This window comes from Aethalodelphis obliquidens, unplaced genomic scaffold (assembly GCF_003676395.1).
Source record: "Aethalodelphis obliquidens isolate GAN/ISIS:26980383/991018 unplaced genomic scaffold, ASM367639v1 scaffold109, whole genome shotgun sequence".
Classification (NCBI taxonomy): domain Eukaryota; kingdom Metazoa; phylum Chordata; class Mammalia; order Artiodactyla; family Delphinidae; genus Aethalodelphis; species Aethalodelphis obliquidens.
The window spans coordinates 2,235,956-2,251,515 of NW_020838053.1; the positions used below are offsets into that span (position 1 = coordinate 2,235,956).

The following is a 15,560-nucleotide window of genomic DNA, read 5'->3' on the forward strand; positions in this document are numbered from 1 at the left end:
CACCAAAACCTGAGGGACAGAATTCTTGGTTACAAAATGCCGGAGTTAAGGGTTGAAAGACAACATCCATTATAACCTTCTGTTTTCACTCACTCATAACTGTCCCCAAATTGTCCTTTTGCTCCAAATCATTCTATGCTCTGTTTCCACCCCAGGGATGAAATTGCTTGGAAAGGCTGAACAAAAGTGGTTTAGCCAGTTTGGAACCAGGCAGCTTGGGGGGAGAATATTTTTCTTCAGCTTTAAAACAAAGTGTGTCTCCGGCCACGGACAACCCCCAAACAGCTGTCCCCTTATAACATCGGCTCTCCCACGTGGGTGGTCAGTTTTTCCAAGGGAGGAAGTGTCTGTGAGTGGAGAGGAAATCCAGAATTTCAAGACAGAAATCATAGGCAATGAAAGTATGGATTTGTGCTTTCTGTTCTACAATTTGGCAATGGTGGGGCGGGGGGAGGCCTTATGTTATATTATCCGCCGAATGCAGGCAGTCCTCTTTCCCTGGGATTAGCTGTCTTATTTCAACAGTGTCTACGTAGCGGTGAATGGTATGTAATTTAAGTGAAGGCGTTCCTGAGTTTGAGTTTGGGTTCTGTCCCTTACTAGCTATGTGACCTTGAGTTAGTAATATAGCTTCCCTGAGCTTTGCTATCCTCATCATTAAAATGAGGCTCATGGTGGTACCCACCTCACACGAGTGCATGGAGGATAGAGTGAGGTCATGTATGTAAAACCCTGAGCCCAGTGTCTTGCATGCCGTGTGTGTGCAGCATAGATGCCTGGGAGTACAGCAGAGGCAGTCACAGAGAAATAACATAGGTGACTGCAGTTTGCATTTGCCAGTTTTGTTGACATCTTTCTCTTTTGGCCTCTCAGCATCCATTCCCACCTCTTCTGGTGACCATACCTCATTTTCCATTTCAGCTTAGAAAACCACCACTATACATTCTCAACCCCTGTGATTCAGGTGTCGCTGTTCCTACCGCCCTCCCCATGTGTTGTTCTGGAACTCGATCCCAACCAATTAGAGGTTGTGAACGCCTGCTCCAGGATTTCTGCTGGAATAGGGGAAGAGAGAAATACTCTTCTCTTTCTGCCAGGGTCGCTGGTCTGCCAGGATGCCCACTTAGAGCTCCTGGTGAGTCCTCTTCGGTCAAACTTACCAAGAATGGCTCTAACAGAGCGAAAGGGAGACCCAAGAGATGGCATGTGAAATTCAAAAGGCACCATCCAGGTGCATGGATCCTGCTGTGCCTAGAGCTGGACCTGCCTTTAGACTTTTCTGTTTGGGGAGATGATACATTCCATTTCTTTGCTTAAGTCAGTTTGAGTTGGGTCTCTGTTGTTTACATTGGTTTCATTGGAACGGAAGCTCAAGGCTAGAGCATCCAGCAATTAGGCAGAACGCTTCATGACATGTTTGGAAGACACACATCCTCTGCCTCTGATTTGCTGGCAGCTTCAGACAAGTCCCTTTACTCTCTAGGTTCTCAGCAGTAAGATCAGGCCACTGTGACAAGTGACCACCGAGGCTCCAGTATCCTGGGAGGCAATGTTTTGAGGAAGATAGAGCATGGAGGGGATCAGAGTCCATCCCTCTGTTTGGGGTCACGGAAGGGAAATTAAGAGCTAGTTTTGAATTCTGGCTGTACTATTACTGTGTGACCATGGACAAGTTATCAACCTCTCTGAGCCTCATTCTCTTCAACTGTAATATGAAGATATTCAGACTACCTAATGAGAGGAATTGTTACACTTCCCTTCTCTTCCTAATCTCACGTTGCCATCTCAGCCCAAAGCTGAAAGGCATCTGCTTCTCGACTGGAGATAGAAGTACTGGAAAAGCCATTCAGCTTCCCTCTCTGTCCTGTCACTTGTTCCTACTCATGGAAGGGAAAGCGACTAGTCTGACTGGTGGGAATGGAGCGAGCAGGCAATCGCTCAGCCATGTTACCCTTCCGGCAAAGTGGGTCAGCACAGCCCTGACTTGCTGCCCAGTCCTGTGTGTGTTCAAGTGCGTGAGCCACGTGCTCCAGGGACCCATGGGATGAACCCTCGAGCAGGGCCACTCACGCCACTTCAGGTGCCCATTCTCCAGCTTCTCCACCCGGGAAGGGGCTGGGGTGAATCAAGTCAGCCTGCACTGCAGATCTGGACATCTTTAATTCAGGAAGAAAGGCCTGTCATGTCTCCAGTCTAAATCTACCCCTTACAAAGCAGACACTTGGACCCTCGCTTGACTCCTGGAGTCTGTGGTGAGGTTAATTTACTACATACTTTAGAATGAGAACATGTTTCTAAAACTTTGGGACAAAAGAGATTTCTCCCACAAGACTCCAGATTTGCACACCATAAAATGGGAAATGGATGGATTTGACTGCATCAAAATTAAAGATTCTATTCAAGATAATAAATGATATTAGATTGGGAGAACACACTTGTAACATCTACAGTTTTCAAAGGTATAACACATAAATTATTTAAGGAACTCCTGCCACTCTGTAAGTAAAGGTCAAGAAACACAATAGAAAGCTGGACGAGGGACGTATATATTGGGCACTTGCCAAAACAGAGCAACACGCCCCCCACAGGCCAGGCCTAATTTTTTTTTTTTTTTTGCGGTACGCGGGCCTCTCACTGTTGTGGCCTCTCCCGTTGCAGAGCACCGGCTCCGGACGCGCAGGCTCAGCGGCCATGGCTCACGGGCCCAGCCGCTCCGCGGCATGTGAGATCTTCCCGGACCGGGGCACGAACCCGCGTCCCCTCCATCGGCAGGCGGACTCTCAACCCCTGGGCCACCAGGGAAGCCCCAGGCCTAATTTTTAATTAAGATAGGCAACAAAGTGGAAACTTCGAGATCCTTTCAAATTTTAATTGAGTTTCCTCTTTAGTCACTACCCAACACATTATCATTCAACCCAGAGATTTACCATTTGTATTTCAGTCCTCATCTTGAGATTGACTTTTTCTTGTGCCCAAGCAAACCTGGACCCTTCCCCCAAACAGTTTTAGGGGCCTTACCTGTACCTATGTGTCTGCTTCAGAATGTGAGAGATGGTTATTCCAGCACCCTCTTAGGCTGGCAATGACTGGCAGTGGTAACAATTAGTCAGAATGCAATTGGTCACCTGAGGCTCCTTAAACAGGCAGCCTCCTCTCTGTTCTTTAGCAGCTGCAATGAACAGCAAGCTGGCCCACATTCTGAACAAAATTTCTCATAGGATCTTTGCATGCGTGATGTATTCCGTTTGTTGCCAAGACGTGAAATTTATCTCTTGGAGGAAGCATATAAATCTTGCTGCAGTCTATTTAAGTAAAGAGATAACAGGGACAGCTTACTGAGCCCATTGGTTTCCGGTGAGAAAGAAAAAAATCATTTGGGGAATGTTGGGGGGCTTTGGGTCACTAAAGAGCATTTGGTTGAGTCCCTTAGAACACTGTAAATAGGAAATTCGTGGAAGAGGAAATCTGAATGGCTAAGAAGAACACTGAATGAAGCCCAACTTTTTCAGTAGTAAGAGAAAGGAAATTCAGAGAATTAAGACAAAATTAAGAATTTGACCAAATACAAGGAAGGATGTGTAGAAATGGGCCGCTCAAGCATCGGTGGTAGCATATGTTGGTGAAATTCTTAGAGAGCAGTGTGGAAGTATGAGTGAAATGAACATGTGACTACTCTACAATTAGGCGAGTACTGCCTCTGGAATACGCCCCAGAGAAACTCCCATACAGGTAAACAAGGAAACTCTAAGCAAGAGTGCCTGTCATAGGGCTTCCCTGGTGGTGCAGTGGTTGGGAGTCTGCCTGCCGATGCAGGGCACACGGTTTCGTGCCCCGGTCTGGGAAGATCCCATATGCCGTGGAGCGGCTGGGCCCGTGAGCCATGGCGGCTGAGCCTGCGCGTCCGGAGCCGGTGCTCCACAACGGGAGAGGCCACAACAGTGACAGGCCCGCGTACCGCAAAAAAAAAAAAAAAAAAGAGTGCCTGTCATGGGAAAGGATTCTAGACCACTGAGGACTCTACTGGAATAGTGTGCAGCAATCAGAAGGAATTGGCTAGAGTTACATAGAGCATCATTGATGGGTCTCAAAGCATAATGCTGAGTAAAACAAAGAAGAAAGAATCTAAAGGAGATTGATAGCAAAAACATCATTCATGTACATTTAAAAAAACTTTATTGAAGTATAGTTGATTTTCAATGTTGCATTAATTTCTGCTGTACAGCAAAGTGACTCAGTTATACATATATATATATTCTTTTCCGTTACGGTTTATCACAGGATATTGAATATATTTCTCTGTGCTATACAGTAGGGACTTGTTGTTTATCCATGTACATTTTTAAAACATACAAAACAATACTATATATTTCCCATAGACGTCATATATAGACATAACAAATGGAAGGTGGATTTTCAAGGACCTACTATAAATACATAAGAAGAGGGTACCTTTGGGAGGATTTCGATTTGAGATAGCAGATGAAGGGGAAAAAGAAACAAAAGAAGGGCCTTGAGTGGTCTTCTTTGCCATCTATTGAGAAGGATAAACTCATTTATGTCCACTGGGGTTAGAAACCAGCTATATAGCTCTACCATTTGACAGAACACTAACCCATAGCACAGTAGGCGCAGGTGCTCAAAAAACAATTTTTAATCTATTTGTTTTATCCTTTAAATTCGGGACTTTCTAATATATAGGATCTTTCAGAATTTTCTCTGGAATCAGTGCTGAGAGCTCAGGGTGATCCCCTGGTCCTTATAAGGTCATGGAATAAAATATCAATCAATTTCTAAAAGACATTATTGATTCAGTGAGGTAGAGAGAACCTTAGAGATCTTCTTGTCAGAATCTTTGACCCTGCCGAGGAGGGATATGAAGTCCTGAGGGGTCCAGTAACTGCCCAAGGTCAGACACGGAGCCTGCTGCCTGTGACCAGAGGGGGACCCCAGTCTTCTGACTCCTTTTCCTTTGCTTTTTCCACCAGGTAGCCTGACATTAGCATTGCTACCTCCAAGTGTGCCACGACTTCCGCTTGCTCTGAATGTCCATATCTGTCTCTGCACATTTGGGAAGGGTCGATCTAGCACTTTAACGCTGTACACTGCAATCGGCACGTGGCCTCTACAGGAAAAGAGCAACAGACCCTATAACACAGTCCCATTGAAAACTCACATTCAGTCACTCTCAAAAGTCCCCAGTTCTACCTCTGAGAAAGAAGTCTAATTGTCAGTGTTGCCATGGAAACGTCCCTTGTTGCACTGAACCAGTCCTGATGTGGCCTTTTCCTTGGACTCCATATGTAATGTTGGTGGTTTAACAGTTACAGGTCTGTGTTTCCTTTACCCAGAAGATTGTTCCTTCCCAGCTTAGATGGACTCCTGTTTCTAAGCATCCTCCATGAGATTCTCCATTCTTTCTTCTCTGAGATTCCTCTTCTGAGCCCATTTCTCCGGAAGCTAAACCTCCATTGAGTGAGTACCTATTTGACCTTCTGAGTCTATTTGAGGTTCATTTTTCAAACTATTATTTGTTTTCCATTTTAAAAATCCCGCCCCTCCTGGAAGCCGCTTTCTCCGGAAAGTGACTGTGATGCTCCGAGCCGGCAGCAGAGGGCGCCCATGCCTAACAATCTTGGCACTGAACGTCCAGCTGGGGCTGAGCGGGTTACAAGCATCCCGCAGCTGCGCTGACCGAGAAGATCCTCCCCTGGGGGCCTGGACCTGGGCCAGCTCAGTGTGGTCAGAGATGGCTGTGCGCTCCAAAACTGTCACGAGAGACATTTCCATGGAGTTTTCCATGGAGAGGGATGAGGGTCCTTTCCCAGATTCTCCTTCCCTGCCTGCCTTGGGGATAGGGGGAGGGGAGTGCTTTCTATTCTCTTCCCTGCTCAGTCCCTCCCAGGAACGCCCTAAATTAATCCTGTATCAGGGGCCCCAATCTTTCTCCATGGGGGGAAGGCATTATTGGTTTTTTGCCTGAAGCCTTGAGATCATTTAGGGGAAGCATCCTCCAGGGCCTGAGTCCCAGTCTTTTGAATTACATCAGTGGTGACAAATTAGTACTCACATACGGTATATTTGATTTTTTTGGAAGCAGCCAAATCTATTAAATAAGGGATGAAATAAAGCTGGAGGTACGCCAGTACAGAGCCCAGAACCTAGTGTAGAGTGGGTTCTGGGTAGATGGGGGTGACGTGAATCTGGGTCCGCTGGTAGTTATTGCAGTTGTCATTTAATGAGTTTTTGATTTAGAACCATGAGACCATTTTTCTTAGGAGACCTCTAAACCAGTTCTGAAGACAAATGTAAAAGAGAAATACCCAAAGGATATATCATGGCAGCAAAAGTTTCGCAGATTTCAAACATAAATGTGATTTGTTAGCCCAAGTTCCACATTTATTTTAAAAAAAAACCTTATTATTTTATATTTGCTTATTGTACGTATCAATCCCTTAATCTACGTGTATTTCTTGGGCAGCAGATACAAAGGTAGTGCTGAAGATATAGGACCAGAGAGCTTGGAGTTCAGTGGCACTTGCTCTGCATTGGCAGTGAGGGTGGCTGAGGTCCTTATACTGCCCACCTGGAGGTCCTGGGGCAAGTCATGTATCTCTAGGGTCTCAGTTTCTTCATCGTTAAGATGGAGATAACAAGAGCTCCCCTGCCTGTTTCTCCAAGGCCAGATTACAACTGCAGACCTTTACGTGCTTTGTGAACTCCAGAATGCTATAGACATTTCATTCCTTAGTATCCTGTGATCCTTGTGCTTTCTATTTTCTCAATTATAAGTTCCTGGAAGGCAAAGAATGTGCCTCAACTTCCTGGTCACTGCCCACCATGCCATGAAGAGTAACTCGGAAGACAGTGGGGACCTTATACCTTCTGTTAACAGTCTACCCAAGGCTGGTTTTCTGACTCATGGCTCCAGTGGGGAGGCTCCTGGGCTTGCTACGGAACTTCTACTTGCAACGGGCTGCCATCTATTGGGAATGAAGCCAAAGGTACCAATCTCACTAAACATGCTTTGAACACCACCTTGCACTCTGCTCAGAGTTGTTGTGGATACACAGTTGAATCAGACATGATCTCTGCTCTCAAAGAGTTTACAAGTAAAGTGGATAGTACGTACAAATGGCCAATAATGCAGAACGCCATGTTATTATAATCAAAATGGAGGCCCCAAATAACGGTAAAATTACAAAGACAGAGAGACCAGGACAAACTTCCTAGGGATGTTGCGTTTGAGCTGGCCTCAGAGGATGAGTAGGCCTTGGATAAGTGCAACTGGTGCAGAAGTCGTGCCAGGCAGAGAAGACAGTCTGAGCAAAGACATAGTCAGCAGGTTGTTGGAGAAAGATTACACTGGGGGGAAGTGAGCGCTGGGCGACGCGTAAGAAAGAGAAAGCTGGCAAGGTTTGCCTTGGGACCTAGCCTTGGGGAGCCTTGATTGTCCTGCCAGAAAGCCTGGGCTCATCTCAGAAGCGAAATGGCATCATTACAGCTGATGCACTTGGCCGAAGGGCTCAGATGGGCCATCTGCGCTGACTCCGAGGGGAAAGTGGGCATGGCATTGCCAAGGCAACCAAAGAAGGCAGAGTCAAGGTGGTGCAGGCCTGGCCCCAGTTTTGACCAGTGCAGTGGTACTGTGAAGCCTCTAACGTCAGTGGGATATAGACAGGAAAGGGCCTTCTTTCTTCCAGCCACAGCCTCCAAACTGCCCTGTGGTATCTCCTTTCTTTGCCCATTGATGGTGCCTCAGGCAATGCTTAGAATATTTCACTTTGGTCGTTAAAACATCCAGTCGAATCTGAACTTCAGTCTTACACTGAATTCAAAGTCCCTTCCCATTGGCCCGGCCGCTGGCCCAGGGACCTGCTCTGGGAGCAAGGCGAGGACTATTCCTTCACTCTTCCTCCACCTTTCTCCCTCCTTCCTCTCCTGGGTCTTCCTTCCTTCTCTCCACCAGGGAATCGGGGCCCTGGAGGAAGGATGGGAAGACAGGGCAAGTTCTTAAGGATGGAGTGCTATCAGTGCCTTCGTGTAGCAAGTCCCCGCCAGATGTCTCTTGTTAGGGGCATATGTGAGTTCTTCAAGAGCCCCCACTGGGATGTTACGCTGCCCAGTAACCAGGTATGGCCAATGCATGCTCAGCTTGACCTCCAGTTTGAGACAATGTCAATCTCTGTTTGACCCCTAGTCACTGCCCATAGGAGTTCAACCAGTGGCCTCTTACTAAGGGGGGTCCCTTGAAATTGACTGGCCATTCCCTTGAACTTGGTACCTTTAGGGTATTCTAAGCATGACTTTCTTCCAGGATATTCACTTGACTGAAAGAAAATAACGCATCCTGACCATACCAAGTATGGGGGGTAAGGCATGCACTGCTGCCCTCTCTCTCTACCCCACCATCATCCTCCAGATGGACTCCTGTCTTCAGAGTGCTCTAGTCAAGAAGAAGGCATCAGTCTGTATGTTCACAGGTATCTCCTCTCCAAGCACTCTCTCATCCCCATCAAGGTGGCTCTGTGTTTCTGCCACTCAGCAACCATCCAGCCAGGAGCGAGGGACCAGCCTCCCCTTCTCGTAGGTACCTGCATCCAGTCTCAGTGAAGGGGTTCTTTTCTGTCCTCTTCACTTGGCTTGGATATGAGTGTCCCTTCCCTCTCCTGGGCACCCTGAAGTGGTGGGGCAAAGCCACAGCATTGCCCCCGAGTACCCCTTATTCTTACATTTCAATCCTCTATGAATATTGGCTCAAGAAGTATAGGGTAAAAGTCACAGAATCAGCTCAACATTTTTTTTCTTTTATGAAAGTATAGTTGCTGTACAATATTATGTAAGTTACATGTGTAAAATATAGTGTTTCACGAATTTTAAAGGTTATACTCCATTTATAGTTATTAGAAAATATTGGCTCTATTCCCTGTGCTGTACAATTAATATTTGTAGCTTATTTTATACCTGATGGTTTGCATCTCTTAATCCCTTACCCCTGTATTGCCCCGCTCCCTGCCACAGCCACTGGTAGCCGCTAGTTTGTTCCCTATAGCTGTGAGTCTGCTCCTTTTTTGTTATATCCACTAGTTTGTTTTATTTTAGATTCCACATGTAAGTGATATCATACAATATTTGTCTTTTTCTGTCTGACTTATTTCACTTAGCATAGTGCCCTCCAAGTCCATCCATGTTGCTTCATATGCAAAATTTCATTCCTTTGTATGGCCAGTAGTATTCCATTGTATATATACCACACCTTCTTTAACCATACATCCGTTCATGGACACTTGGGTTGCTTCCATACCTTGGCTGTTGTAAATAATGCTGCCATGAACACTGGGGTGCATATATCTTTTCAAATTAGTGTTTTTGTTTTTTACGGATATATACCCAGGAGTGGAATTGCTGGGTCATATGGTAGTTCTATCTTTAAATTTTTGAGGAACCTCCATACTGTTTTCCACAGTGGCTGCACCAATTTGCATTCCCACAAATAGCATACATCAGCTCATCTATCTTAATAAGTCCTGTGTGGAAGCATCTAGTAGTTCCTCTTTAGACTCTGAGGGGACCTCCTGGCCTCACCTTGGGGCTTGAGCCAAAATTGTAAAACAATAGGAAAATTCCATTCAGTTTTCTGTTCCATTAGTGATACCTGAGGGCAGAGTCCCACTGTCAGCACGACTGACATTTTGGGGCTGATAGTTCTTTGTTGTAGGGGGCTGCCCCGTGTGTCATAGATGTTTAGCAGCATCCCTGGCATCTACCCAATAGATCTCCCTCCCCCCACCGTTGTGACAATCTCTTCAGACATTGCTAAACCTCCCATCCCCTGGGGGGCAGGGAGGTAGCAAAATTGCCTCCTGATGAGAACTAGTGCCTAACAGAAAAAAAGAAGTCATTGAAAGTTTTTGAGCAAGGAAGTAACATAAGATTATCATCAAATATCATTTGATTAGTTTCACTGAATGATATGAACAGGAGTGGCCAAGGCCAAGAAATGCTTGCTGTGCAAGTAACATCTTTTTAATAATCCCTCGTAATGTACAACATTACATACATTACATTATCTCACTCATTTCCACAGCCTCCATCTGAGGAAGGTAGGGGACTGTGTTTCACTGATGAAGTGTAAACACAGAGAAGGAGGCTAATATGGAGGGCCATCAGGCTGAAGAATAAGTGTGCGGAGGAGAGACGTGGAGAGGGGCTTTTCCATGGAGTCTAGGACTTTCTTTTCAGAGCAGGAATCCTGTAGAAAATATCTGGATCGGTCATAATAGATAGGTACTGTAACTGAAATTAATTGAGAGCTGACCATGTGCTGTGTGTCTCATAGATCCCCACACTTAAGTCTCTCAATAAGCCCCGTGAGGAGGTAATATTATTATTCCCAGTTTCCAAAGTCTAAGTTTGCAAAGACTAAGTTCCAGGAGGTTAAGTCACGTGCCGAAGGTCACTCAGTGATCAGAGATGGAATTTTAACGGAAGCCGTTGGGCTGACTCCAGAGCCCTTGTTTATAACCACGGCAACATCCTAAACTAGTTTCCAGCGTGTAACTCAGAACATAGGCTCTACAGTTTCCAAACCTCTTCCACTTGTGTCGCCTTCACAGCTCACACAAGGCTCTCTCATGTGATGTGTAGGGTCAGCACTGATAGGTAAGTGGGACCTTAGTCCCATTTTGCTGATGAAGATACAAACTGGAATACAGGTGTTAAACCAAAACTAGAAACCAGAATGGTTTGGTTCTTTGCCCAGTACGTTGGATGATACGGACCAGAATGTGGAATAGAATGTTCTGTAATCTCAGAACCAGAGATTAAGTTTTAACTACACTTCAGAAGAAAATTCACTAACACTTTTGCCCATCTTCTATGGCAGATACTGTGATAAAAGCTTTGCACACATTATCTATATCATCTTGGCAAGAATCCTAGGGCAAAGAGTATAATTATCCCAATTTACAGATCAGGTCATTGAGGCTTGGCGAGACTGATGTCCACGACGAATGGCAAAGTCAGGACTCCAACTCAAGTATGTCTCGTGCCAAGGCACATACATGCTCTTACACTGGGCTTCCTGCATCTTTTTACCTTTTATCCTTATGAGGTGGGTATTATTATCTGATGTTTACAAATAAGGGAAAGAAAGAAGAGCCAGAAAGGTGAAACAACTTCCCCCCAAACACAAGACCTCCAGCAGGTGGATCCAGGAGCCAGGCTCTGGCTGGCTGTGTCCAGAATCCATACTCTTCACCCTGGAGCCTTGGGTCCCGGCTCCATGAGAACTCTTGGGAACACAAGACTGACTCCCCTGCTTTTGCTATCTGTGTAAGTCAGCCTGGGGAGTATGGGGCTGTGCGTCTCAGGGAACATTAATCAGCATTGTTGGGACAATCTGTTCTCTCCACGAGCCGACTCCTCTAGTTGGTGATGTGAGCTGAATGAGGAAGGTCTCTCTTCGGGGGTGTAGGCTCTAGAAGCTTCTCATGGCCGCTGTGGACCAGAGCCTTAAAGGATATTGAACATTCACTCAGTTGCTCATCCTGGGATGTGAGGGGGACCAGGTCAGGAAGGAGGCGGCCTTAGGGACCCCGAATGTCATGGGACCAGCCTGGGGAGAGATGCCTGCCCAGCTCCTGCCTAGCTCAGCGGGTTCTGTGGCAACAATTCCAGGAGACACCACATAATCTATGTTCAGACGCCCTGCTGGGCGTTCATCAGCCTGAATTTTGCTCCAGGCAAGAGCTAGGGTTCAGTGAGGAAGGGATCAAATATTGGAATGGAACTCGGGTTACCACACCTGGGGCATGATGGGTGTCCATGGAAGCCCCATGTTACCTATAAGGCAGCTGAAGGTGTCCAGTGAGTTATGCTGGCAGAGGGAAGAGGTCAGGGAGCCCAGCATTAAATTCTAGTCTCCTCCCACCCCAATCATTTTCATCATGGTTCACAAATAAATGCAGATGAAAAACAAAAGGAAAAACACAGCATAATTGATTTTAATTCCATTGCTTAATGTCCAAGTCTAAAGGATCCCTAAACTTTTCTTTCCCAGGAATAATGCAATTTTTATTTCTCAAAAATTGCATGATCACTGTTGAATATATTTGGACTGGAGAGTTAGCCCTGGGGTTTTTCTGAGAGGAGAACTTGCTGCCGCGGAATGACGCATCTGCCATCACAAAAACCTTTGGGGAATTCTTTCCAGTTGTGTGGAACCCAATTCAACAACACACTTTTACTATGTGCCTACTGCATGCCAGACCCCAGGTCAGGTTCTGGTGGTATGAAGAAGGTAAGCCATGTGCAGCTGTTCAGGTTGTATACTCTACCCTAAGGGGCATAGAATTGTGTATCCATTAAGTCCTGTTTCTGCAGACGGCAGGAAGGTGACTTGAACAAGATGGGCTGTATAGGCTGGTTGTGATGTCACTTAGACACCGTTTCTACCCTCAAGGAGCTCACTGTCCAGCAGACAGCAGGGCTCTAAGACACTAGGTGATCATAGGCTAGAAGCTGGAAGAGCTTTTCTTTCTTCTCCCCCCCCCCCCTTTTTTTTTTTTTTGCGGTACGCGGGTCTCTCACTGCTGTGGCCTCTCCCGTTGCGGAGCACAGGCTCCGGACGCGCAGGCTCAGCGGCCATGGCTCACGGGCCCAGCCGCTCCGCGGCACGTGGGATCTTCCCGGACCGGGGCACGAACCCATGTTCCCTGCATCGGCAGGCGGACTCCCAACCACTGTGCCACCAGGGAAGCCCTCTCTCTTCCTCTTTTAACACATTATTGACCGGGGGATTTTTGCAGAAACTAATGCCTGTGGCCAGCAATTTGTTATGTAAGTGAATATTGAAACACTCCAGTCAACAATGTTTGGGTAACAAAAGACATATAAATACGTCTCTGGTCAGTAAGTTGTTAAGAACAGGTTACATATAGTCAGATAATGATGGAAAACAAATTTGGTGCACTCTGGTCTTTTTGTTATTGTTGCTAGTTAAGGATAGAAAATCCATTTCTTTACCATTACCAAAATCCATTACCACCTCCCACCAACTCCCAGGACCCGTGTCTTCCCCCATCAAGAGCACATCTTCTCTAACCTAAATAGGAAAAGAATTTGAAGAAGAGATACATGTGTATGTATAACTGAATCACTTTGCTGTACACCTGAAACTAACACAACATTGTTAATCAACTATGCTCCAATATAAAATAAAAATAAAAAAAAAAAGAGCATCTACTCTTGTCCTTATACTCCATTACCCCCAGTCAGGACAAGGCTGTTAGTACTCATTATTCTTAGGAGGAAAAGAGCAAAAAACAAACAAACAAACAAAAATCCAAGCTGGCTCTAAAAGACAATGTTTCTTCCCAATCTCTCCAGGGGCTACCCTGGGGCAAAGTTAGCTGTGCCCAGCTTAGACATGGGGTATCTAACTGTGGGATTTATTGGTGCAGGACCCCAGCCTCATCCCCCATTCCTAACCCCCCATACCTTTCCTCCCACATCTGAGATAACTGCCCTGCTGCACAATAATTCACCCCATGCTCCATGCAGTGTCAATATCACATATATTACTTTATTATTTGGTCATTGGCTTTCCAATGCAAGTGAAAAAATAATTTAAACTAATTATATGTACAGAGGCTTGGTTAGTTTTCCCAAGGACTTCCAGAAAGATCCCCAGCCCCTTAAATAGCAAAGAAGGGTTACCGTCAACATCTATACAAAACTCCACCTATAAAAGTCGCATGTGTAGAAAGGTTTCTTTATTATAAGCATCACGTTTGGGGAACAGGAAGGGTTGGGGGTGGGGGGCGGAGGAACGTGTGCAGGGGGGTGGTCCACACACACCTGCCCTGACTAGTCCTGTGTAGGGGGCTGTGGCTGGTGAGGCTCAGGTGATCTGCAGTGGGGTCTCCAGCATCTCCATTAGGAAGGTGTCAATGGGTGTGTCCCCGATGAGCTTGAAGAAGAAGAGGTGCTCCAGGCACTTCAAGCCGATGGAGCGCAAGGCTGGGAGGCGCAGCAACAGCTTGGCAAACCTGCGGAGAAGCAAGGAGACATTAAGGACTGGGGAGCCAGCATGCACGGGGCAGCTGCTGGCCTGAGGCAGCTCATTTGGTCTTCTTGACCAATCTGTGATTAGAAGAAAGAGCCTGGTTGGGGAGACTAAGGCAGTTGGAGCATCTCTAATTCTGGAGAGCTTCAGAAATAGGCTAGAGGTCTTGTTATGCTTCTTAAAGGTGGAAATTGGATCCTGTGACCTCTTGAGAATCTCTTGAATTCTGTGACCACATCCCAGAATCGCCCTCAGCACCCGCATTCGTGGTGGGCGAGAGGAAGAGCTAGCCTGCTGATGCTGACTCACATCTCCAACCCTAACCAGCTGGTGCTCCTTACATCCTCTGTGCCTGGAGATTCCTGGGAAGATTTGCCAAAGCATTTAGAACAGCACAGCGCGGCGGATGTGCAGAATCCACAGGGGCTCTCGCCACTGGCTGAACGTGTTTGTGTACAAACCACGCACCAGGCAGTGACATAGGTTCTGGGATCCAAGAAGAGCCCCCCACTCTCAGGACCAGCAGTTCTCAGCTCCTCGCCAGACTCTGCTTTTCCTCATACCACACTCACTTTAAGCAATGCGACCTCAATGTGCCTCAGTTACCACATTTCTGTTACCCGTTTATAACCACTTTGTACATCAGCTTCGTAGTCTGTGCTTACTTTTATTTTGTTTTGTTTTTTAATTTTTTTGCCTAAGTGTGACTTTCTTTTTTAAATTTTTTGAAAATTTTTATTGAAATATAGTTGATTTACAATGTTGTGTTAGTTTCAGGTGTATAGCAAAGTGACTCCTATATATATATATATATATGTATATGTATATGCTTTTTTAGATCCTTTTCCATTGTAGGTTATTACAAGATATTGAATATAGTTCCCTGTGCTATATAGTGGTCCTTGTTGGTTGTATATTTTATATATAGTAGTGTGTATATTTGAATCCCAAACTTCTAATTTATCCCTCCGCCCCCTTTCACCTTTGGTAACCTTAATTTCTTTTCTATGTCTGTGAGTCTATTTCTGTTTTGTAAATAAGTTCATTTATATCAATTTTTTAGATTCCACATATAATCAGTGTCATATATTTGTCTTTCTCTGTCTGATTTACTTCACTTAGTATGATAATCTCTAGCCACTATGGAGACTAGTACGCAGGTTCCTTAAAAAACTAAAAACAGAGCTACCATACAATCCAGCAATCCCACTCCTGGGCGTATATCTGGAGGAAATTCTAATTCAAAAAGATTCATGCACCCCAGTGTCCACTGCAGCACTGTTTACAATAGCCAGGTCATGGAGGCAACCTAAATGTCCATCAGCAGACGAATGGATAAAAAAGATGTGGGGAGGTTTCCCTGGTGGTGCAGTGGTTGAGAGTCCACCTGCCGATTCAGGGGACACGGGTTCGTGCCCGGGTCTGGGAGGATCCCACATGCCGCGGAGCGGCTGGGCCCATGAGCCATGGCCGCTGAGCCTGCGTGTCCGGAGAC

At 45.9% G+C, this 15,560-nt stretch overlaps 1 protein-coding gene across 2 annotated transcripts in view; it reads right to left on the bottom strand.

Annotated features, from left to right (window-relative positions):
- Window positions 1–13,560: 13,560 nt before the first annotated feature.
- Window positions 13,561–15,560, bottom strand: part of RXRG (retinoid X receptor gamma) — a 44,417-nt gene continuing 42,417 nt past the window's right edge. The window contains exon 9 of one of the 2 annotated variants that reach the window (XM_027096856.1): window positions 13,561–14,048. In XM_027096856.1, the coding sequence (XP_026952657.1) occupies window positions 13,901–14,048 (148 nt within the window). In that variant the 3' untranslated portion in view covers window positions 13,561–13,900. The remainder of the gene's footprint in view (window positions 14,049–15,560) is intronic. The other variant, XM_027096854.1, reaches the window with a different exon arrangement.